A 24,337-nucleotide genomic window follows, 5' to 3' on the forward strand; every position below is an offset into this window, starting at 1 on the left:
TCAATATTATCATGCTTTGGAGATGCCAGCACACAATACGAACCCTGTGTGTAAACTAAGGCGGACTGTCCTCCACAGGAACCGTTTAGTGAATGCCCTGTACCTCTGGAGAGACCCGTTTTTAGCGTATTGCCCAGATGAAACTTATTCATGCACTCCTTGGCCTTTCAAAGCCAAAAAAAACAAATACTAAAACTTAAAAGAACAAAACAAGAAAAAAAAAATTCAAGAACAAAAACAAAATATGGAAAGCCAAACTGATGATCATCCCCATCAGTCACCCACTGCATAGCTATTCTGAGAAATAATGTATTAACATCAGCAGGAAAATCCTTCCAGGTTCTGCCCTAACTTAAACCAGGATAGATAAAGAGATCGAGAAAGCCTTCACATAGGATGATGCATAAAGGTCTCCATGACAAATAGTTCCATAAAAAGACCACTGCAGAAGAGGACCATGTGCACAATATGCTAAAGGACGAGGAGCCAGGACATGCTGTGTAGTTCTATCAAGCTCTGGTCGCACAGCCTGTGGCATATTGTTCGACTGGTCACCAAAAGTCAAGCATCTCTCCTGTTTAAATTCACCAGCTTCTTCCCGGGACAGTGATGGCCTGTCATCTCTCATGAAGATTGACAGTCTTGGAAATCTGATTAGAGCATCACTACAAGTCAGAACTGTCTTGATGTCAGTGAGTTGTAAGTTATAGGTTTTGGTTTTGTTCCATGGCTTGAATAGTCATACTTGCTTGTATTTGAAAACAAAAAAATACCTAGGAAAAGCCTGTATACACCCAAATAAAACCCAAATTCATTGCCATTAGTCAAATCTGACTCATAAAATAACCCTCCATCAGTTTTCCAAGGCTGCTGGTCTTTATGGAAAGAGATTGTGCACCTTCTTCTCTCAAGTGGGTTTGAACTCTTGGTCTTCCAGTTTATAATGTATCATATGATCAACTATACCAGCAGGGCTCCTTACATGCTAGTAAAAGAGGATACAATAGTGAAGAAGGTTGGGGCTGGTGGTGAAGTTTGGCACCGTAAGTGTCCAGTGTTCACTGTTTTAAATAGTATTTCCCTCTGAAGCATGTGATTCATTCACTATTTTTTAAAAAATGAAAAAGATATGAAGTAAAATTAAACAATTGACTTATATTGGGAAGGCCAATTTCTAGTTTATATAAATATGAAATGAATAAAGAATATATATTTTTTATTTTATTTTAATTTTGTGTGTGTGTGTGTGTACTGTCAAATCAGATCTGACTGGTACAGGAGGAGATTGTCCCTCCTTCTCCAGCAGAGCTTCTGGTGGATTCGAACCGCTCATCTCTGGAATTGCAGTGCAGCTACTTGCCACTAGGCCACCAGAGCTCACCCAGAATGTATTTTTTAAAGGCTGTACATTTTTCTTTTAACGATTGATCTTGTTTGTACAGGTAGTCTCTCTCCTGGTGGCACCTCATGAATTAACTGATGGTATTGTTTCTGTCTTTTCCTTAGGTGATCTGGGTGTTCACCTGCCTGGCATCCATTATTCTGGGGCTAGATCTTGGTTTACTAGCTGGCCTTATGTTTGCATTATTGACAGTGGTCCTGAGAGTTCAGTTGTAAGTAACAAAATCCCAAACCACACCCTTTGCTATCAAATCAATATCAGCTCATAGAGACCTGTAGCACCAAGGAGGGTTTCCAACGTGTAAATCTTTACAGAAGCACACTGCCAGATCTTTATCCCACGTGGGTTTATCCCTGGTGGGTTTGAACAGCCAGCCTACAGAGCTCTAGTGGCTTAGTGGTAAGAAGTTGTTCTACTAACTCAGGAACACGGTTCAAACTCACCAGCTGCTCTTCAGGAGAAAGAAGGGCGGTCTCTTCTGGTACAATTTACTGCCTCTGTAAATTCACTGGAAGGTGAACTGTGAGTTGGTCCTGACTCAATGGTCAACAACTACAGTTAATAGCTGAGCACTTAGCCACTGCACCACCAGGCCTCCTATAAATACTGTTGTTGGTAGATGCCATTGAGTTGACTATGCTCATAGAGTCCCTATGAACAACAAATCTGAACCTTGTCCTATCTGTCCCTTGTCACTCTCTCTGATATGATTGAACCTATTGTGACAGTCACTGTGTCTGTCCATCATGTTGAGGGTCTTCCTCTTTCTATAACCCTCCACATTTCCCAGTGTAATGGGTATTTTTTTCTTTTTTAAATAGAAGTTTTTGTCTTCATTCTCATTTTAATGTGACCAAAAAAATTTACAGAAAAATTAGATTTTCATTCATTCATTTTTGCACATTTTACCCCCTCTCCTTCCCGTCCCCCCACCAAGCTGACTTTTTTTCCCCACTAGTTTATTTACAAAATTGTAGAATGCGTATAAGGATCCAGAAGGGGTGGTAGAGGCTGGAAGCAGAGAGATGTGGATGTACAGGGGGGACAGGGGATTAATCATTGGATCGTACAATTTGATGGGTGGATGGGGTGAGGGCAATTGAAAGAATTGTTCAAATTTGTAATGTCCTTTTCTGAAGACTGACCCCTTCTGATAACATGCCTAAAGTGTGTGAGATGAAATTTCATCACCTTTACCTCTAAAGAGCACTCTGGCTACACTTCCTTGAAGACAGACCTGTTTGTTCTTTTGCCAGCCAGTCCATAGGACATTCAGTACTCTTCTCCTCTACCACAGTTCAAGCACATCAATTCTTCTGTCATCCTTACTCATTGTTCAACTTTCAGATGCATAGAAAAGAATTCATGGCTTTTAAAAAAAGTGCACCTTGTTACTATATATTGAATGCTTCTATGAAGTAAGCACACAATGACACAGTACATGAGTTATATTTAATCTTCAAACAAATCCTGTGAGCAGGTTTTATTATTCTCATTCTCTAAGTGAGAAGATCCTACCTCAAAAAGGTTAAGAACCTTGCCTGAACTCACACAGCTAATAAATGGCAGAGTGAGGATTTGAACTCAGATCTAGCTCACTCTAAAATCTATCCGCCAGTCACATGCTCTACTCCAAGGCTTTCCTTTGATGTCACTGTGAGACTTAACGGAAAGACTGAGATGGTTTTGTAGTTTATTCATCAAGTGAAATGAGATCTCAGCTCCTGGCCCAAAGCTCAGACAAGACAGTGTCCCAATATATTTAGTTTCCTTTCTTCATTTGAGAACAAGAGGTCGCCACAGTCTGTAACGCATAGTAGGACAAGTGAACAGTAGGTAAAATTCCTTAAAACCTGCCAAATAAGACATATACCAAATAAAGGCTAAGACAAGCAGATATAATTAGATCATATGCAGTAGACATAATTAGATCACATGCAGAGGGAAGCAGCAAAGACATGATTTAAAATAATGTGAAATAACTTGTAAGTGGGTGGGAGACTGAAGCTGGCTTTTTTTTTTTGAGCTGGCTTTTAAAAATTCTGTTCTGACCCTTGAAAGACTCTCCTGCTATGGGTTAAGGCAAGTAACAGTCTCTCCTCCTCAGCATTCTGTTCTTCCTGGACTTCTGGCCCCTTCTCTGTCTGCTTTGGGCATGAAGGACCAAAAAACCTGGGAAGACATCAACACAAAAGTCTTCAGCTTAGCACAGGCCTGTTTTTCCTGCCCCTTAACCAGTGATCCCTCTCGCCCCTGCCCTCCCCTTCTTTACCCTGACAGGTTGGTATCTACCCAGAAGGCTTGTGTTTATTGTCTCAGCACCTTAATGGATGCCCAGGGGCCAGGAGAGCTGACAATCTCCCAAGGAGCCCAATTTGCTGCTGGGAAATGATTCAGAAAGTACTCAGAAGATACCTCCTCTCACACTCTTCCTTTTGAGTTTGTGGCTGGGGAGAGGAGTATGAAGGAGAGATTGTTTCCCTGAGGTGCTTTAGGTTAAAAATTGACACAGCAGCACAAGCTGAGGAGAAATCAGGAGCACTTTTTAGCTGATTTGGCAAGTAGTCTTGGAGCCAATAAAAAGCAGTATTTCATAATGACAACATGGGTCCAGAGAGCACATTGCTCAAAGTACCCCAAACAGATACTCTCTCTTCACAAACTGTATTTAACACATGTCCCTAGTTATGCTTGAAGAATCATAGGATTTATTTGATTGCATCAGGAACAGGAAATCAAGAGTCTGGTTAGCAGGAAGTGCTTATTTCCAGTCCTCTTAGGCTCCTATTTCTATAAAATGAGACTAATATGATCACTTGCAGACTCCATATTTCGTCAGGAAATTACCATCATTCACAAGAGAGTACCAGGCACTGCGCCAAGCTTAGAAGACCTACAGGCTAAAGACTGACTGATTCCATGCCTGTAGGCCCGCCCTTTCTCTGGACCTGAGTTTACTCATCTAAAACAAATGAAGATAATATTACTGGACTTTCAGGATTAAAAATTTTAAAAACACTCCTCAAAGTAAAGCCACACACATTGCTGTGGCGTGCATTCCAACTCATGGCAACCCCTAGTGCTATGAAGTAGAACTGCCCCAAAGGGTTTTCTTGGCTATAATCTTCATAGAGGCCAATCACCAGCCTTTCTTCTGCTGATAGGTTTGAACCACCACCCTTTAGGTTAAGGTTGATCAGAGACTGTACCTCTCAGGAAACTTTTCAAGGTTATGCTCACTCACTTCCATTGAGTCAGAAATAGTTGAATCTCCTTTGGGTTCCTGAGGCTATAAAAGGCACATTTCTAGAGACTGCCCAACTTTCTCTTAAGGAGCAGGTTGTGGGTTCGAACCTCCTTCGGGTTAGCAATGCAACTCTTTATGGACTACGTACGCCACCAGAGCTCCCTTTAAAAGCTATGTTGTTATGTGCAGTTATCTAAGTCAGAAACAATTTATAACTGACCCGGTAGTGAATTTTAGAGGCAGTATATCTCAAAGGAGGAGATTTTTCCATCTTTCTCCCGCTGTGCACTGGTAGATTCGAACCACATGCCTTTGAGTTGGCAGCACAACTCCTCACTCAACTAAGCCACAGTCACTCAGAGCTCCCCTTCAAAGTTATAGTGGACCTTAAGATGAAACATATGTGAGTATGCTATGTTTGTCCTATAAACTGTTATGCACGTGAATGTATGATGCTGCCTATTTCTCTTAACTCTCTGAAGAGTCACGGTTCTTCTCCTCCACTTCCACACAAACACCAGCTGTTCATTTCAGAGGAAAATGTCAGCAGCTGCAAAGAGGAAGGCCAAAAACACCAGGATGGCAGATGTTATTTTTTTTTATACTGGTTCTTCCTTTTAACTTTTTATTCCAAAATATGCCTGTGTTGGTTTTTTTTTTATTTTTTGTGCATGTACCATCAAATCAGATCTGACTGGTACAGGAGGAAATTGTCCCTCCTTCTCCGGCAGAGCATCTGGTGGATTCAAACCGTGTACCTTTGGGATTGCAGTACAGCTTCTTGCCACTAGGCTACCAGAGCTCCCCGCCTGTTATTTTTTGAGGTAAACACTTCACTCATCTTTTTTCTTTTTCTTTTTCTAGTCCCTCATGGAGTGGTCTTGGAAGCTTCCCTAGCACAGACATCTACAGAAGTATCAAGAGTTACAAAAATGTGAGTGCTTTTGTGACGTATTTTCTGGGTTTGGTTTTGGTAGCCTAGAATTGTAGGACTCTCCTATTCTCATTTACCTTGTTAAGTATAACATAGCCAAACAAAGAGCTATTATTATAGAAGTCCACAAAACTTTTGAGGGTATCATGAAAATTTTTTACTCAATGTGCCCTCTGATATTCATGATTTACATGAGTTCTCTCCATGCTAATCAGTGTCACTGATCTTCAGAAAAGACTACTTTAATGTAAAACCATTTTAAGAGGGATTTTTAAAAAAACAAAAAACAATTACATTATTTCTAGAAGTTGAAAAGATTTCTCTTTCTCTTTTATGTGGTCTTTATCTTCTGTGAAATTGGCTGAAATCCCTGCCAGATTTTCTTCAGCCAATTTTAACAAGAGACCTTCAAGTTCTTTGTCACAGAGAGCTTTATCTGATATTTTGATTGATCCTTGGGACAGAAAAATATAATAACACATAGCACAGGACATAAAGAACAAAGCGACTAGATGTCCTGATAGTGGGCTGTGAACTCTGCTTTAAAAAAATGAAAATTAAAACAAATAAAATTTAAAATGGGGAAAGCTTCATAAGTACTAGTGAAGTACACAAAAAGCAAAGATGAAAATGATAGAATTTTTAAGAGAATATGAAAAGAAAAAAAACCTCAAATGACAAAAAAGTCGTAGTAATTGTAGTTTAGTTTTAAAAGATGTTGGGCCTTATATTTAATATTTTCAGTAGATGTTATTTTATTTATTTCCACAATCTGACTCATTTGTGTGAGTCAAGAGTCTTCAAAGTCCTTTAAAAATGTTTAAAAATGCCTCTGGAGAATTTTTGGCCATGGATTTGGCTGACTTTGGGACCCTTGTGTTCTAGACTTAGTTGTGGTAAAAGGCTTGTTCACTCAGCTTCTTAGAGGCTCGCTCGATTTTCTCAGCTGATGGTACTGGACAAAAGTCTATGCTCCCTATAGACTAGACAAGTCTATGAAGCTCTGAGTCATGGTTTCTGCTTTCAGTCTGGCCATTGTGTGTCAGAATGCATTCAAACAGATGACAGCAAAGGGCTCAATCTTCACAACTCTTTTTTTTGCTAGTTAACATTTTAGAGGAATTAAAAAAAAGTGTGCTGGTGATATGAACTTGAGGCCAATCGTGTTCCCGTTCTGAACTTGAGTTTCTTTCTCTGGAAATGGGAAGGTCGAACGCTAAGGCCCCTTCTTACTTTGATCCTACATGGCAGTGTGATTTGTTGGGCTCCAGGAACTTTGGCAAATGGGATGAAGCCCCTATTGAAGGGAAGTGGAGTGCTGCTGCCTACTCCTCTGAGCAATTGTGAGTTGCCAGACATTTCAATAAATACTTGAGACCTGAAATTGTTTAACCCCAGACTATTCTTTTTCCTATTGTGATAAATATAGAGGTAATAAAATAGTTGTCATTTCAACAATCTTCAGGCTATTTCTTTCCCCCCCCCCACATATTAGATTGAAGAACCTGAAGGAGTGAGGATTCTTAGATTTTCTAGTCCGATTTTTTATGGCAACATCGATGGTTTTAAAAAATGTATCAAATCCACAGTAAGTATTCCCTCCTTTGACATTTGGTTTCTAACCTCTTTTGAAGCTTCTTTCATAATTTTCTTTCAATATTTACTGGTTTCCACCTGGCAGTAAAGCTTTATTCTCTTTGTAGTGGGTAGCATGCTATCTATCCTTGGCCTTAAATACTCTGCGATCTGGATGGTGATGATGTTGTTGTTGTTGTTGTTGTTGTTGATTGCCTTCAAGTTGAGCATGACTCATTGCAACCCTATGAACAAAAGGGCTGAAGCCCTTCTACAACTACTGACATTTATCACAGTTCATAGAGTTTTCAGAGGCATGTTATTTAGGAAGTGGATGCCACTCCTACTTCCAAACTTGTCATAGTATGTTATTGTTTTTATGTGCCACTGAGTCACCTGTGATTTATAGCGACCCTATGTACAGCAGCTCTGAATTCTTCCCTGTCTTGAGCCAGTCTCACTAATTCCAACACACCAACCCCCATCACCCCAGTTGCTATATCAACAATAGGAAAGTAAAACATACATGCTGAGGTCTGTGCAGCAATCACTATCACCACTATAAGTTAGAACCAACTAATAATTCTAAAGATGTCTGTCTTCAGGCTGAATGTTCCCAAGTAAATAAATGAAGTAGTTTGAGGCTGATCAAGAATAAAGATCTAATCATGGGATAGTAACATTGCACAACAGCTGTTAACTGGGGCTGTCACATTGACAGAGGGATGACGGTGGTTGTGGGCAACCTCCCAAAGCAGGAGGTCTTAGAACGATGGGATAAACAATGTATACTGTATTGAAACAGATGAGGGAAAGAAATGTTTTTAAAGGGATATATGATTAGGTATTATTGTCATGAGAGGAGTGCAGGACGAAGGCTGCATAGTGGAGTGGAATTGGGGGGAGGGACTGTATAACAATGAAAGAATTTTTCTTTTACTTTTCAAAGAGAAAAGTGAACTTGGGGGAGGGGTGGGTAGGGAGAAAAGTGCAACAATGAATGAATGGAAATCCAGTCACTGTAAATTTTTATTAAAACTAATAATAGTAAAAAAAAAATGTAAGAAATAAAGGCAAGTGGTGAGTAACCACCAGAAGAGAAAAAAGGGTCAAGAGACTCCAGGAGAATAGAGGAGAGGAGACGCTTCTGTGTATGTGTATGTGTATGTGTATGTGTATGTTGTCCAAGTGGGGAGTTCTTGGTTAGAGAGCTCTAAGAACAACAGCAACTTGGAGGTCCTTATAACGAAAAGATTTTCTCTTATTTATAGCTAGAGGACTCTGAGTATAGTTTTCATGAATATGTAAATCTGGAAGATCCCATGAACAACAAAACACACCTTGCCCTACCCTGTGGCGTCATATCTCTGCCATTACAAGCACTGCATCAATTCATCTCTTTGACGATCTTCCTCTATTTCATTGAAACTTGTACTTTGGAACACAGCTACCTGGCCAAATGGAAGAGATCCATGTTTGTTCCTCTGCCCAAGAGGGGAGATTCAATGCAATGTGGAAATTATCAAACAATTTCATTAATATCACATGCAAGCAAAATATTGCTGAAGATTATCCAAAAATGACTGGAATAGTACATTCACAGGTAACTTCCAGAAGCTCAAGTTGGGTTTAGAAGGCACCATGGCACCAGGGATATCATTGCTGATGTCAGATAGATCCTTGCTGAAAGCAGAGAATCTCAGAAAACTGTCTATGTATGTTTTATTGACTATGCAAAGTCATAATAACATATCATGGCTAGCATTGAGAAGAATGGGAATCCTAGAACTTTTAATTGTGTTCTTATGAAACCTATACACAGACCAAGAAGCTGCTGTCTGAACAGAACGAAAGAACACGACACTGCTTAAAATCAGGAAAAGTGTGCATCAGGGTTGTATCTTTTCTCCAGACCTGTTCAATCTGTATGTTGAGCAACTAATTCTAATAGTTAGACTCTATGAAGGAGGACATGGAATCAGAATTGGAGGAAATCTCATCAACAACCTGTTTTATGCAAATGACACACCGAACCTTGCTTGCTGAAAGTGAAGATGACTTAGGGAATTCTGGTGGTCTAGTGACAAGAAGCTGCACTGCAATCCCAAGGTATGCAGTTCAAATCCACCAGATACTCTACTGGAGAAGGAGGGGCAATCTCCTCCTGTACCAGTCAGATCTGATTTGACGGTACACACACACAAAATAATTAAATAAAATAAAAAAACAAAGTAAAGAAGACTTGAAGCATTGACTGCAGAAGATCAAAGATGACAGCCTTCAACATCTCAACATGAAGAAAGCAAAAATCCTTACCACTGAACCATAGCCAACATCAGAATAAAGGGAGAAGAGATTGACGTTATCAGTGATTCCATTTTACTTGAGTTCCAAGTCAACACCTATGTTAATGGCAGTGATGAAAACAAAAGATATGTTTGTTGCATTGGGAAAGTCTGCTTCCTGGGACCTTTCCAAAGTTCTAAAGAGCAGGGGTGTCAGTTTAGGGAGCACTTGATCTAAGCCAGGGTATTTTCAGTTTCTTCCTTGCTTCTGAAAGTTGGACAGTGAATAAAGATGACAGAAGAATCAATGTCTTTGAATTGTGTTGGTAAAGCGTACCCTCTGGACATGCCTAAAGTACCTGAGATGAAGTTTCACCATCCTTGCCTCCAAAGGGCAACTTGTGTGTGTTTCCTCCAGGACAGGTTTATTTGTTTAGGTAGTACATGACACAGTGAATGCTGTTTGCCAACACCACAATTCAAATGCACCCACCCTTCATTCTCCCTTATTCATTGTCCAACTTTCAGATGCATATTATGTAAATGAAATACTCTGGTTCAGATTCACCTTCGTCTGGCTTTATGTGACTGAAAATCTTATTTTGGGGCTATTTATATTTTTTTAAAATGTGTACAAATTTGGGTTTTGTGCCAGTGGGCTCGTTAGTGCTAACAGGCCTCAACTTTCTATAAATAAATAAGCAACATGGTACCAATACATGCAGGCCATCTTCAGCTCATTTATAAAATAGAAGTACATCAGGGAGTTCTGGCAGTCTAGTGTTAAAGGAGTTGTGCTGCCATCCCAAAGGCACACAGATCAAATTCATGAGCTGCTGTGCTGCAGAAACACGGACAATCTCCTTCCATGTATTTCTAAGCCTACAAAACCTCACTGGAAGGTCAGCTATGAGTTTGAGCCTGACTCCTTGATGGCACATAACAATAATGACAACAAAAACTTCAGTAGAATAGGGAATCGGTGAAAACAAGGAAGACAATTAAATGGATTGACACAGTGCCTGCAGCAATGGCTTAAGAACAGCAGCCGTTATGAAGATAGTATAGGATAGGACAGTGTTTTGATCTCTTGTGCATTTGGTCTGATGGCATCTAAAAACCTTATAGATTGTATGATTTCCTGGGTGGCATGAATGATTGACATGCTTGGCCAGCAACACTTCAGAAGAAACACTGACAACGTACTTTTAATAATCAACTCTTGAGAATGTAATGGGGCACAGTTCCCTGACCTATATGAGTTGTCATGAATTAGGATAAACCATATGACAACTTTATAGGCATTGTTGTTGTGTCCTATTGAATCAGAACTGACTCAGCTAACCCTCCAGTGGGTTTTCAGAGGCAGTAAATCCATAGGAGGAGATTGCTCATCTTTCTTTGTTGGTTGGAGCAGCTGGTTAATTCAAACCACATACCCTTGGGTTGGCGATGAAACTCCTATTGCCAAGTCACCAGAGCTCCTCAATAGGCACTGTTGTTGTGTACTTTGGAGTCAGAACCAACTCATAGCTGACCCTCCAGTGGATTTTCAGAGGCAGTAAATCACAGAGGAGGAGACTGCTCATCCTCCTGCAGAGCAGCTGGTGGATTAGAACTGTGTGCCTTTGGGATTGCAGCACAGCTTCTTACCACTAGGCTGCCACAGCTCCCTGAAGAATTTATAGAGAGATCTATATTAGTTTGACTAAGTTTTGGTAACATTAGGGTAAAAGGAGGTGCTAGAGAGCTATGTGAGCTGAGGGAAAGATATGGGAACAGGTAGGTAGGAGAGCGTTGTCTGGTTATAGTAAACAGTAAAATATGCTAGAATATATAAACAGGAAATTCTGGTCTTGAATGTCACTGTCTGCTTCAAACTTGGAATTTACCTCTAGGTCAGTATTTTCCTAAGTGTGTTCCAGGGCAAACTGGTTTAAGGAAAATGTTCCTAGATTTTGCAATAACAAAAGGGCTCTGTGATATCAAGAAACTTTGGAAAACACAGCCTTAAAGTGATAGAGATTAATTTTTTGTTGTTTTGTTTTTTTACTGTCTTAGATCCTTTAATATGCTGATATATTCTCTGAATCTCTGGGAATGCAGTACGGTAGGGTGTTCTGATAGGGGAGAAATTTGCTCCATCAGACTTCACAATCCATTCCCTCTCTTTCCTTTTTTTTTTTTTTTTTTTGACAAAATGTCTCCAGGATAATACCCTGTGAGAAATACTCTTTCTGGCTAGCAATTACCATTCATGACTATTAGGAACCAGACCTTTTACATAACTTGGCATTTCTTTCCAAAGGTTGGATTTGATGCTATTCGAGTGTATAATAAGAGACTGAAAGCACTGAAGAAAATACAGAAACTCATCAAGAAAGGACAATTAAGAGCAACAAAGGTGAGGAAAGAGCTTTTTCCTCTTTCAATTCTTATCTCTGATGAAAGCAGCTAGATGGTCTAAAATTAAATATACCCCCTTTGGAAGCCAGATGTGCACAAGCAGATGGCATATGTATACAAGAGAACAGCTGTGATGTTCTTGTATGCATGAGGGTAGGAGGAAGCAGAATGAAAGAAGTCAGCAGAGTTGCCTGGAAACAGAGCATAAGTTTGTTGGGTTGTGTTTTTTTTTTCTTCTTTATATTTTAATCACAAGCAGTATCTATGCTGTAAAAAAATGTTATTTATTTTAAAAATAATTTATTTGTGTTGTTGGAAACACAACAGAACCATACCAGCACAACCATTTCTGTGCATACGATTCATTGCATTGATTACATCAGTGATGGTTATAGCCTTTCACAGTCTCCTTTTCCAGATTGTCCTCTACTGTTCATATCAATGAACTGCCTTAGAAGCCTCCTAGCTAACCTTTTTTGCCGTGTTAAACCTTTACAATTTGTGTTTATTGAAAGGAAATAAGTGATAACCCAAGGCCAGAAATTCTCTCACAACAGAAGGCTGGAAGTTCATAAACTCTTAGAATCCTTCCCTTTAATGCAGACTCCTCTGACAGTGTATTGTGGCAATTTTCCACAGACTTTCAGAGAGTAAATTCACGTGATTCATTAGTTTTCCACAATCTCCCATAAATTCTGACTTCTCTGTTCTTCCAGTTTTCTTCCTAGAGAATATCAGCATTTGAACTGACATAAACTCATTCCTTGGGAGTTCATCCTTTTGATGTTTTTGTTTGTTTTTCTTCTCAGGAAGTGTGTGTAAGACTTGTTAAGTCATTTGAAATTAATTGTTGAAAGACATTCCAAATAGCAATGGTACTGAAGTTGGCAATGTTTTCCTTGTTTAGAATGGCATTATAAGTGATGCTGCCGCGTCAAACAGTGCATTTGAGGCCGATGATGATATTGAAGATCCGGAGGAACTTGACATCCCAACCAGAGAAATAGAGATTCAAGTGGATTGGAATTCTGATCTTCCAGTCAAAGTGAACGTTCCGAAAGTTCCAATCCATAGTCTTGTGCTCGACTGTGGCGCTGTGTCGTTCTTGGATGTTGTTGGCGTGAGATCGTTGAGAATGGTAAGGTTTGGTAATTTTTATGGGAATGTTTTTTGTGGTAGTGCTAGCAATTTCAAAGGCACTCAGTTTTTATCCGCCAGATGCTGCATGGCGGAGGGATGGGCAGTTTCCTCCCGTGTGATTTCCTGCCTCTGGAAACCTGCTGGAGAGGTCGAGTGAGTTCCAACTCAAAGGCAAATGACCATAACAAAGTATAGTCCTTTAAAGCATGGGGTCTGAAGCTATGGCTTTTTAGATGTGAGTTCTGGCCATTTACTTAGCAAGGCGAACATAGACAAGTCATTTAGAATCCCAATTTCTTCATCTGAAAAACGAGAGCAGTGATGGTATGGTATCTACTTAAGAGGGTTGTTAAGAAAAATGATACCCGCTGATGCGTCTAAAGTGCTTAGGAAAATATCTGGTGTATAGTCCTCTCTCAGTAAGTAGTAACATTTAATATTTTTTTTTCTATGAATACATGTTGCTGCTGTTGTTAGGTACTGTCTAGTCAAGTATGCTGCACAGGGACCCTATGAACAACAGACTTGAAGCTTGACTTATCCTGTGCCATCCTTACCTCCCCCAACACATTCGAGCTCATTGTTGCCATGACTGTATTAATCCATTTGGTTCAAGATCTTCATCTCTTTTGCTGACCCTCTCCTTTCCACACATGCATTCCCCTTCCAAGAGACAGGCTCTCCTAACAACATGCCCTAAGTATGAGATGAAGCCTCACCATCCTTGCTTCCAAGGATCACTTGTTGTTGTTGTTGATTGCCTTCGAGTTGAGCATGACCCATAGCGACCCTATGAACAAAAGGCCTGAAGCCCTCTACAACTCTCAACATTTATCAAAGTTCATAGTTTCCGGAGGCATGATGCTTAGGAAGTGGATGCCACTCCTGCTTCCAAACCTGTCATAGTATGTTATTGTTGTTCTGTGCCATTGAGTAGTCTGTGATGTATAGCAACCCTGTGTACAGCAGTTTTGAAGCCTTCTGTGTCCTGAGCCAGTCTCATTAATTCCGACACACCAACAATCATTGCTCCAATTACTATATCAATCCATCTCATCTGGGGTCTTCCTCTCCTGTGCTGTCTGTCCACCCTTCTGAGCATGATGTCCTTCTCCAAGGAAAGTGGAGTATAAAAAAAGATAAAAGTGGGCAAAAATTTGTGCTAAGTGTTGCATTTCTTTTTGCTGTGTGAACAGTAGCAGGATAAAGAGTACCAGGCAGGTACATGGCAGGTCTGAGATAGTCAAGCTTTCTCAAGCATTTGAGCAGAAAACAGGCTGGAAATGGAGGAAGTGCAAGGAAAAGCTGAAGTGGATGTGGTGTTAGAACATTAGTGGTACCAGAAATCTAGTTAAACCAGCTCCAGGTCATTAATGTGGTATTGTTTTTTTAAAATTCTTGATTTGTACAAGTGCATTCCGTGGCAGTGGAGATTTATCATAGTTTGATTTAGTCCCCTTTATGGTATTAAGCAATATAGGGGGAAGTAACCTTATTAATAGCAATATATTAAGAGCTTCAAAGCTAATTAAATAAGATATTACCAGCAATGTCAAGCTTACTTTAAGTTTCAGTTAAAAACAAGCCAGTTGCTTTTGAGTCGATTCCGACTCCTCATGACAAACCCGTGTGAGTCAGAGGAGAACTGTGCCCCATAGGGCTTTCAGTCACTAGGTTTTCATAAGCAGACCACATACCTCCCCTCTCAGATGCCTCTGGGTGCACTTGAATATTTCCATTAGCAATCAAGAGTGTTAACTGTTTTCATCAACCAAGGACTCCTGTTGTTGTTATGTTCCGTCGATTCACCTGTGACTCATAGCGTCCCTATGTACAACAGCTCTGAACCCTCTTCTGTCTTGAGCCAACCTCATTGTCCTTGATCTACCCCCATTACCCCAATGACTAAGTCAATCCATCTCATCGAGGGTCTTCCTCTCTTGCGCTGTCCCTCCACCCTCCCAAGCATAATGTCCCTTTCCAAGAACTGGTCCCTCCTGGTGACATGCCCAAAGTGTGTAAGACAGAGTTTCAAAATCCTTACTCCAAGGAGCAGCCTGGTTTCACCTTCTCCAGGGTGGAACTGTTTTTTTTTCTCTTAGCAGTCCATGGTATATTCAGTACTCTTCTCTTGCACTGCAGCGCAAAGGCATTGATTCTTCTTCTATTACCCTTAGTCATTGTCTAACTCTCTGATGCATAGCAATTAATTGTGAAGGCCATGGCCTGAATCAGGCCCACCTTAGTCTCTAGACTGACACAGTTGCTCTTCAGTAAGTACGCCTAAGGCTTGGTTATTATCTAGAAATTTAAGCAGGCCCAACATACCAGCTATCTTATGCAATAATGTGAAACCGACCCCTCACTGATGTTTAGCTTAGCAGGGGCTTCTTGTCAACTCTTCTTTTTCCAGGATGTGGGCCATAGGCAGGGAAAGTAAGGGACTGATTGCATTTGGTGATGGGGTGGGGGAATAGGCTGTCTGGTTCTGGTCCAGGTGTCTTTGCCCGCCTGGCTGCCATCTCACTTGCTCTTCCTTGTGCATTTCCTCTAGACATTGGCTCAGACTCACAGCTGACTTAAAAAGGAAAACCAAAAACAAGTAAACCTCATTGCTCCAGAGTTGGGACTGACTTACAGCTCATGCTCCAGTGGGTTTTCAGACGCTGCACAGCAGGAGTTTGTGCATGTTTCTCCCATAGAGCTGTTGGTGGAGTCAAACCACCAGCGAGAGGCCACCTTAACAGCATAACCCCTGGCTCACTAGGCCACCAGGCCTTGCTTTAAATAGTATTGGCTTACTGATTTCATCATTTGGTTTTGGGGAGAGAATCTTGATATATTTAAAGACAGAGTATTTCTCATACTTTGAAAATAATTGCTACCAATTCTAAAATGACTACTATAAACTAAAGAAAACTGCAAACCTTAAACTTTACTAGGGGCCTTAGTCCCCACCCCATCCTCAGTTTCTCCTTCACTTTTATTATTGCCCTTAGCTTTTGTGTCTTTATATATTAAAGATAGTTTTAGTTGAAAGAATGCAGAGAGAGCCTGTATAACCTTAACCCTGTTTCCTGCAGTCGTAACAACTTACAAAACTATAAACTCATGTTCTTTTTCCAACCAGCAGGGGACATTATAGGAAGTTTTTCTTTTCACAAATATTTATTAAGCATCTTTGTCTGATAGGCTGCTGTGCTATGGACATTACCACCTCTTGAAATAGGGATCCTTTCATTACTAATCACACCATCACAATAAACTGAAACCTCTCTTCTATGTTTTCTAATAATGAACTTTCCCCCAGTAATGAACTTTCTTCAAAAACCAAGTTAACCATGAAAATATTTAGCAAATGATTACATGCTAGTGAATTTTGTGCAAATGGAATCACTCATTGTTTCAAACTATTTCCTTTAACCCGCCAGATTGTCAAAGAATTCCAAAGAATTGGTGTGAATGTGTACTTCTCATCGCTTCAAGGTAAATGCGCTCATGCTCGCGCTGCTCTCTCTGTCACACACACACGACACACACACACACACACACACACACACACACACACACACACACACGCACACACACTCTAAAGTAGAACCCAGCATATGATATCTGAAGGCCTTTTCTAATATACCAAGGACTTCAAGTTTGTGCCACACTGGACCAATAAGGAAATTTTGTCATAGTTAAATGCTATGGTAAATAAACTTTATCATAGATAAGATTCAGAGTTGAATGGTTTAGATCCTTAGTATAAGAGGCTCCACAAAGGTGCGGATCTGGGCATTTATCTGTGTATAACACATGCATGTAGGAAAATACCAGTGTGTAGAGGCAGAGCTTGGGGTGAGGAATTCTTGTACAAGTGATGTATTGAAAGAGTTCACTCCAGAAAAAATAAAAGTGAGGGGAAAGAACAGGATAGGTCGGGGGTGAATATGGGTGAGCACATGCTTTCCTGAGCTTCATCTCACAGGCTACCCACAGCGGGAAGAGCCCACGAGGCCTATTTCTTCTTGAGGCCTTTGTCCCTTCCCGTAAGACACCAGCCACAGGCCACCTGGCTGTGGGAGTGTAATCTCCAGGCATTTTCTGGTGAAAACACTCCAGAAGAGGGCACAGCTGTGAGCCACTAGCAGCCAGGCTCCAAGCAGGGGAGCACAGAGCATCAGCCTGCCAAGTCAATGTGTTAGGGTACCAAGACCTCCCACTCCAGCCACTCCTATGTGCTTCTGCAAAATAGCCTTATTTAGAGCTGCAGCATCCTTGGGGAAAAACAAATTAATAGAATTATAAAAATGTAGTACTTTTCAACCGAAGCCATCATCAATAAATGAATGGATAAACTATGGTACATGATTAGAATGAAAAAAAATATACTGTTAAAAAAATAATGAATCTGCAAACCATTATACAATTCGGATAAAACTGAAGGTGATTGTGCTGAGTGAAATCAATCATATTTTGGGTTAATTTCCTTAGGGTAAGCCCATAGTGTCCAGAAACCAGTACTGACTAATTAAGATCACAAGAGAATGTCCTGGACAGAGTGGGGCGCGGGGGGGAATATAGAACAAAAATGAAAAATCTTTAAAAAACCCCGGATTCACTGATCAACTAGAGACTCATGGAATCCCTTCAAGATTATGACCTCGAAACCTGAACTGAGAACAACTCTGGGGTCATTTTTCAGTCAAACCCAAGACAGGCCCATGAAGTGAAAAGTAGCACGTGTAAGGAACTTACTGCTAAGAGCAATCAGCCATCCAAGACCAAAAAATGAGCATTTGCCCCAAAACAAAGATGGGACAGCAAAAATGGGCAAATGGCAAGAGGGAACCCAGGAAGGCAGTGGGTAGCATGCTGCTGTGTTCAGGGAGTTGCACCTAATTATCCCAAAACAAAACGTGTATAATTGTTTGGTTGGGCTTTTTTGGTTTTGTTTTTTTTGGGGGTTTCTTTTATGTGTAAAAGGAAATTTATTCAGTTGGTTTCCATGTTGCACGTAAGAGCAAACTGCTGTTTTGTTCTTGCTATTCCCCTATGAAATCATTTGAGGATCTCTTCCTCCTCCTTGGTGAGCCATGCTGCATCGTACATAGGGAAAAGAAACATTCTGGTCGACCGAGACCAGCCACATGTGGAGTGTGCTGGGAGATGAATGTATTATCTCTTCCATCATCAGTCAAGTTCAAGTTACGTCCTTACTGAGTTAATGTGAATTAGCAGAAATCGATTCCTTTCTGTCAGTGCAGGGAGGAGAGGAGGAGAGGGAGAGACTCAATCTCCTGGAGGGAGTGCAGAGGCTTCTGGTTTAAAAAACACAACCCGCTTATTCTGATGAATGATGGAAGAAAAGCCATCCAGCAACATGGAGGTGAAGTTGCCTGCCTTGGGATGCCATGCCCAGGAGGAAGCCTCCAGAAGATCCCCCAGTCCAAGGACATTCTTCACAAATGACACCACCTCCTCGGCTTTGCACCGGACTTCATTGGGGATCTGATTACTCTTTTGGATTTTCAGTTGCTCCCTGGCTTTCTTCATGTCCATCTCTATTTGTTGCCAGTCAACCTTGAAGTGGCCAGTATAGTTTGCAATCTGAAGGAGGAGAAAAAAAAATCCACCACCCACACCTGTTGCCACCAAGTTCCCAACCTTCTGGAAGATGAAACCCGTGCACCAGCCAGTGACAAGTCCAATGAGCAGCTGGGTGTCTGCGCTGTCCTTTTCAGCAGAAGACCCAGATGCTTGTTCAACAGCTTGCATCCATGGCTACCTTTGTAGCAAATTCTGCAAGGTCCAATGACTCAAAATGTTCCTCAGAGTTTCCTTGACTGGTAGTGGCCATTTCACTGAGCTCTGCATAATTGTTTTTAATGTATATAAATTGTTGAATAAGAATCTGATTTGCTCTGTAAACTTCCACTTAAAACATAACATTGTTGTAATGTGCCATCAAGTAGCTTGCGACTCATAGTGACCCTAGGTACAAGAGCCCTAATCCCTGCTCTATCCTGTGCCAACCTCACTGTCTCTGACACATCGACTCCCACTACTCAATCACTGAATTGATCCATCTCATTAAGGGTCTTCCTGTCTTGTGCTGACCCTCCACCCTCCCAAACATGATGTCCCTCTCCAAGGACTGGTCCCTCTTTGCAACATGTCCAAAGTATGTCAGATGAAGCTTCAGAATCCTTGATTCCAAGGAGCATTCTGGCTTAACCCTCTCCAGGACAGACCTGTCTGTTCTCTTAGCAGTCCATGGTATATTGAACACTCTCCTCCAACACCACTGCTCAAAGGCATCAATTCTCTTTCTATCATCCCTAGTAACTGTCCAGCTCTCCAATGCATAGCACACAATTGCAAATACTATTGCCAGGATCAGGCACACCTTAGTCTCCAGCTTGACTTCATTGCTCTTCAGTACTTTGGAGAGGTCTCTGACAGCTGACTTTCCCAAAACAATTTGTCTTTTGATTTCCTGGCTGCTGGTATCAAGAGTGTTGACTGTGGAATAAAGCAAACTAAAACTGTTCATAATCTCAATCTCTTCACCATCCATAATGATGTTGCCAATTGGCCCAGTGGTGAGAATCTTTATTTTCTTGATGTTGAGTTTCAATCCATATTGAAGGCTGCAGTCCTTAATCTTCCGCAGCAAGTGCTTCAGGTCCTCGTCAGTTTCAGCAAGCAGGGCTGTGTCATCTGCATAAAGCAGATTGTTGATGAATTGTCCCAATTCTGATGCCACATTCCTCCTTGAACAGCCCAGTGTCCTGGATGATCTGTTCTGCATGCAGATTGAAAAGGTATGGAGATAGAATAAATCCCTGGTGAACATCCTTCCAGATTTTGAACCATGCAGTGTCTCCTTGCTCTGTTCTGATGACTGCCTTTTGGTTCAAGTATAATACGGTTTCACATAAGAACAATTAAATGTTCTGGGATTCCCATTCTTTTCAGAGTCAGCTACAGTTTGTTGCGATCCACACAGCCAAAAGCCTTTGTATAGTCAATGAAACACAGATAGACATTCCTCTGGTATTCTCTGCTTTCTTCTCAAAATCCACCTAACATTAGCTATAATATCCCTAGTACCTAAACCATAATACAATGCAAAAAAAAAACTACTGTGAATGTTAGAAAAAAATCTTTTCTGAGAAACTAATGCAACACTCTATCTTGTCTCTTTCCGTTGAAGACCACCTCATACAGAAGCTGGAGCAGTGTGGTTTCTTTGATGAGAACATTAGGAAAGACATTTTCTTTTTGACCGTCCATGATGCTGTACTCTATCTTGTGAACCTGGTCAAAACTCAAGAGATTCAAGATTCTCTTTTAGAAACGGTAAGCATTTATTTAGCCTCTTTACAGTATCTGTCTTTCCTCAACTTTTGGGCTTCCTTTAGATGATAAAAAAAATACACAAATCTGAGTTTAAACCACGGCATAGTTGTGAGATTTTCCAGGCATCTACCTCACTTCTTAGAGCTTTACTTTTCCCTTTAGTAAAACTAAGAGTGAAAACACTGATATTGCTGTATAGATGTGAGGCGTAAATAAGATTGGTTAATACCTAGAGGAGAAGAGTTTGTGTCTCGTATCCTAGTACCACTAGTACCCAGTACTCACCAGTTTTATAAGTTGTTATTGTTGTTATATGCTATGTTGAGTTGAAACTGAGTCATAACTGGCCCTCCTACAAGTTTTCAGAGGCTGTAAAACACATCAGAGGCTGCGCCTCTTTCTTCCACAGACCAGCTAGCGGATTTGAACCTTGGATTTGCAGTGCAACTCGGTACCAGCAGGCTGTCAGAGCTCCCTTATAGTATAATGTTGTTGTCATGTACCATACAGTCAGAACTGACCCACAGCTGGCCCTCCAGGGGCTTTTCCAAGGCGGTAAATCACACCGGAGGAGACTGCCCGTGTTTCTCCCGCAGAGCAGCTCATGGATTTCGATCAAATGCCTTTGGCATTACAGTGCAGTTTGTTAATGGTTCAATTATAAAAATGGACATTAATTATAGACTGTTTTCAGAATATATCACTAAATCTTGAGAGTTTTTGTGATTTGTGTGCACAGATGACAGCTTAAATTTTCAGCAGTCTGGAGATCTTAGAGATCTTAGAATTAGAGAGGTTAAGTAGGTTCTATCAGATCATATGTGGTACGTGAAATAGGAAAACAAGTAAATAAAAAGTAAATCCTAGGGTTAACTCCACCCCAATATAATAGAGTGCAGTTTCTGACATGCCTCCTTATTTTGTGAGCTCTCCCATCAAATACACAGAGGAGATGCACTTTTTGAGTCTGGTTCATTGGGCTAGGCCTGCTCATAAATCTCCCTTCTCGTTGATTCTCTAAAAATGCATTTAGGTAACAACAACAACAAAAATGTTGTTGAATGAAAACCCAAAATCTCTGTAAATGTTCATGAAAACTAATAAAATTTAATAATAATTTATAAAAAAATGTTGTTGATTGCCTTCAAGTCGAGAATGACTCATAGCAACCCTATGAATAAAAGGCCTGAAGCCCCTCTACAACTATCCACATTTATCAAAGTTCAGAGAGTTTCCAGAGGCAAGTTGTTTAGGAAGTGGATGCCACTCCTACTTCCAAACCTGCTATAGTATGTTATTTTTTTAGGTGCCATTGAGTCGCCTGCGAGGTATAGTGACCCTATGTACAGCAGCTCTGAACCCTTCCCTGTCCTGAGCCAGTCTCACTAACTCCAACACACCAAACCCCACTGCCCATTTCATCCGGTGTCTTCCTATCCTGCGCTGTCCGTCCACCCTTCTGAGCATGATGTCCTTCTCCAAGGACCGATCTCTCCTGGCCACATGCCCAAAGTAAGTGAGGCAGAACTACAAAATCCTAGTCTGCAAGGAGAGACTTGGTTTCACCCTCTTCAAGACAGATCTATTTGTATTCTTGGCAGTTTATGATATGTTCAAGATTCTTCTCCAGCACCACAACTCAAAGGCATTTATTCTTCTGTCATCTTTAGTCATTGTCCAACTCTCTGAAGTATAACAAGTAATTGAAAAGACCATGGCCTGGATTAGGCACACCTTTGTATCTAGACTGACATTGTTGCTCTTCAGCAGTCTGGAGAGGTCCATGACAGCAGATTTTCCCAATGCAATTCATTTTTTTTTATTTCCTGACTGCTGGTATTAAGAGTGTTGATTATGGATTTGAGCAAGCTGTAATTACTAACAACCTCCATCTTTTCTCCAGCTAATATAGTGCTACCAATTGGGCCAGTGGTGAGAATCTTTGTCTTTTTGATGTTGAGCTTCAATCCTTATTGAGGACTACAGTCCTTGACCTTTTGCAGCAAGTATTTCAGGTCTTCTTCAGTTTCAGCAAGGAAGATGTGTCATCTACATATTGTATGTTGTTAATGAGTCTCCCTCCAATCTTGATGCCACACTCCTCCTCATAAAGCCCTGCTTCTAGATTGATCTGTTCTGCTTACAGATAGAAAAGATGCAGGGACAGGATGCTTCGCTGACCCACTCCTTTCCTGATTTTGAACCATGCAGTGTTTCCTTGCTCTGTCTGAGAACTGCCTCTTGGTCCAAGTATAGGTTTGTTATAAGTACGATCAAGTGTTGTGAGATTCTCATTTTCCTCAAGGTTAGCGACAATTTATTGTGATCCACAAAGTCAAATGCCTTTGCACAGTCAATGAAATGACAGATAGACATTCTTCTGGGACTCCCCGCTTTCTGCCAAGATCCACCTGACATTGGCAATAATGTCCCCAGTGCCATCACCTCTTCTAAACACAGCCTGTATTTCTGGTAGGTCTCTGTCAAGTCTTTTCTGATACTTTTTACAATATAATAGCAATTTTTAAAAATCCCTCAAACTTGTTGCTATCAAGTCAGAACCAACTCAAAGCAGACCTTCCAGCAGGTTTCCAGAGGTTGTAAATCACATAGGAGGAGACTGTCCATTTTTCTCCCATGGAACCACTAGTGGTTTCGAAGCACCAGAGATGAGAGGCCTTTGTGATTGAAGAACAACTCCCTACCCACTATTCCATCAGAGCACAATATTAACAACAATTCGAGTAACATAATCCACTGCCCTCAAGTTGATTCTAGACACTCCCTGGGGTTTTCAAGACTGTAGGTCTCTACAGAAGGAGATCTGCACTTTTGTCCTACAAAGGAGCTAGTGGATTTGAACTGCCAATCTTTTGGTTAGCAGCCCAGCATCTAATGCACAACACCAGCTGCTAAAATTTGTTATTAGAGTCATCCTTGAAAATTCATAAGTATTCTAAACTCTGTAACCTATGATGTTGTTGTTATGTGCTGTTGAGTCACTTGCAACCCTATGTACAATGTGGAGAAATAGGTCTCATCAGGTGCTCAATGGGAGAAAGATGCACCATCTTCTCCTGTAAAGATAGATATTTTGAGTCAAAACTGACTCCATAGCAGTTAAGTTACTGCAGACTTAATAAAAAGTAAAACTAATTCAGAAAACAATAGTACACTGTTCTTTTTCAATATATGTAGTGAACAGATTGTTGTGCTTCTTATTCCTGGGGAATATACCAACCCTAAATAAATGTGGGATCTCAAAAATAAAAGAGGTAAAAAATAAATAAAAGTAGTAATTCCACAAATTTCATAGAAAAAAACAACACGTTTAAGCTGCTAAAATTTGTCATCCTTGAAAACTCATAAATATTCTAAACTCTCTATGTTGTTATGTGCCATTGAGTCACTTGCGACCCTATGTAAAGCAGCTCTGAACCCCGTCCTGTCCTGAGAGAGTCTCACTAATTCTGACACACCAACGCCCTGTATCAAACTATCTCATTCGGGGTCTTCCTCTCCTATGCTGTCCCTTCACTCCTCTGAGTATAATGTCCTTCTCCAAGGACTAAGCTCTCCTATAAGTGAAAAAAAAATCATCAAACCAGTATCTGAAAAAAATCACACATTAAAAGTAAAATAGAACCAAGGTGTCAAGTTGTTTCTTTACATAGACATATGCATTCTGTGTTTGTTTACATGTTTATTCTCCTCCAATATCTTAGGCTATGAATGTCACAAAAATCACTAAGAGTGCGTATACCAGGTTGAAGTCTATTTTACCTGCAACCTGGGAGCCACTGTGCATGGCTAATAGATTTTTTTTTTATCGAAAGGAATTGGCAGATACAGAGGAATTTAAAGAAATAACATATGAGCAAGAGCCTGTGGTGAAGAAGGAAGAAGTTCAAGCTGCTTTGAAGGAAATAGCAAAAAATAAGGCCCCAGGAATAGATGGTATACCAATTGAAGTATTTCAGATAACAGATGTT

At 40.6% G+C, this 24,337-nt stretch overlaps 1 protein-coding gene and 1 pseudogene across 1 annotated transcript in view; one reads left to right on the forward strand and one right to left on the reverse strand.

Annotated features, from left to right (window-relative positions):
* Positions 1-24,337, forward strand: part of SLC26A4 (solute carrier family 26 (anion exchanger), member 4) — an 89,811-nt gene that overhangs the window by 56,732 nt on the left and 8,742 nt on the right. The window contains exons 12-18 of the mRNA XM_006882690.1: positions 1,507-1,613; positions 5,514-5,583; positions 7,079-7,171; positions 11,752-11,847; positions 12,757-12,987; positions 16,421-16,475; positions 20,200-20,345. Coding sequence (XP_006882752.1) covers positions 1,507-1,613; positions 5,514-5,583; positions 7,079-7,171; positions 11,752-11,847; positions 12,757-12,987; positions 16,421-16,475; positions 20,200-20,345 — 798 coding nt within the window. The remainder of the gene's footprint in view (positions 1-1,506; positions 1,614-5,513; positions 5,584-7,078; positions 7,172-11,751; positions 11,848-12,756; positions 12,988-16,420; positions 16,476-20,199; positions 20,346-24,337) is intronic.
* On the reverse strand, positions 18,325-19,069 carry LOC102854624 (annotated as a pseudogene).

The sequence above is a fragment of the Elephantulus edwardii genome, unplaced genomic scaffold (assembly GCF_000299155.1).
Source record: "Elephantulus edwardii isolate Elephantulus edwardi_28Jun2011 unplaced genomic scaffold, EleEdw1.0 scaffold00022, whole genome shotgun sequence".
Taxonomy (NCBI): Eukaryota; Metazoa; Chordata; class Mammalia; order Macroscelidea; family Macroscelididae; genus Elephantulus; species Elephantulus edwardii.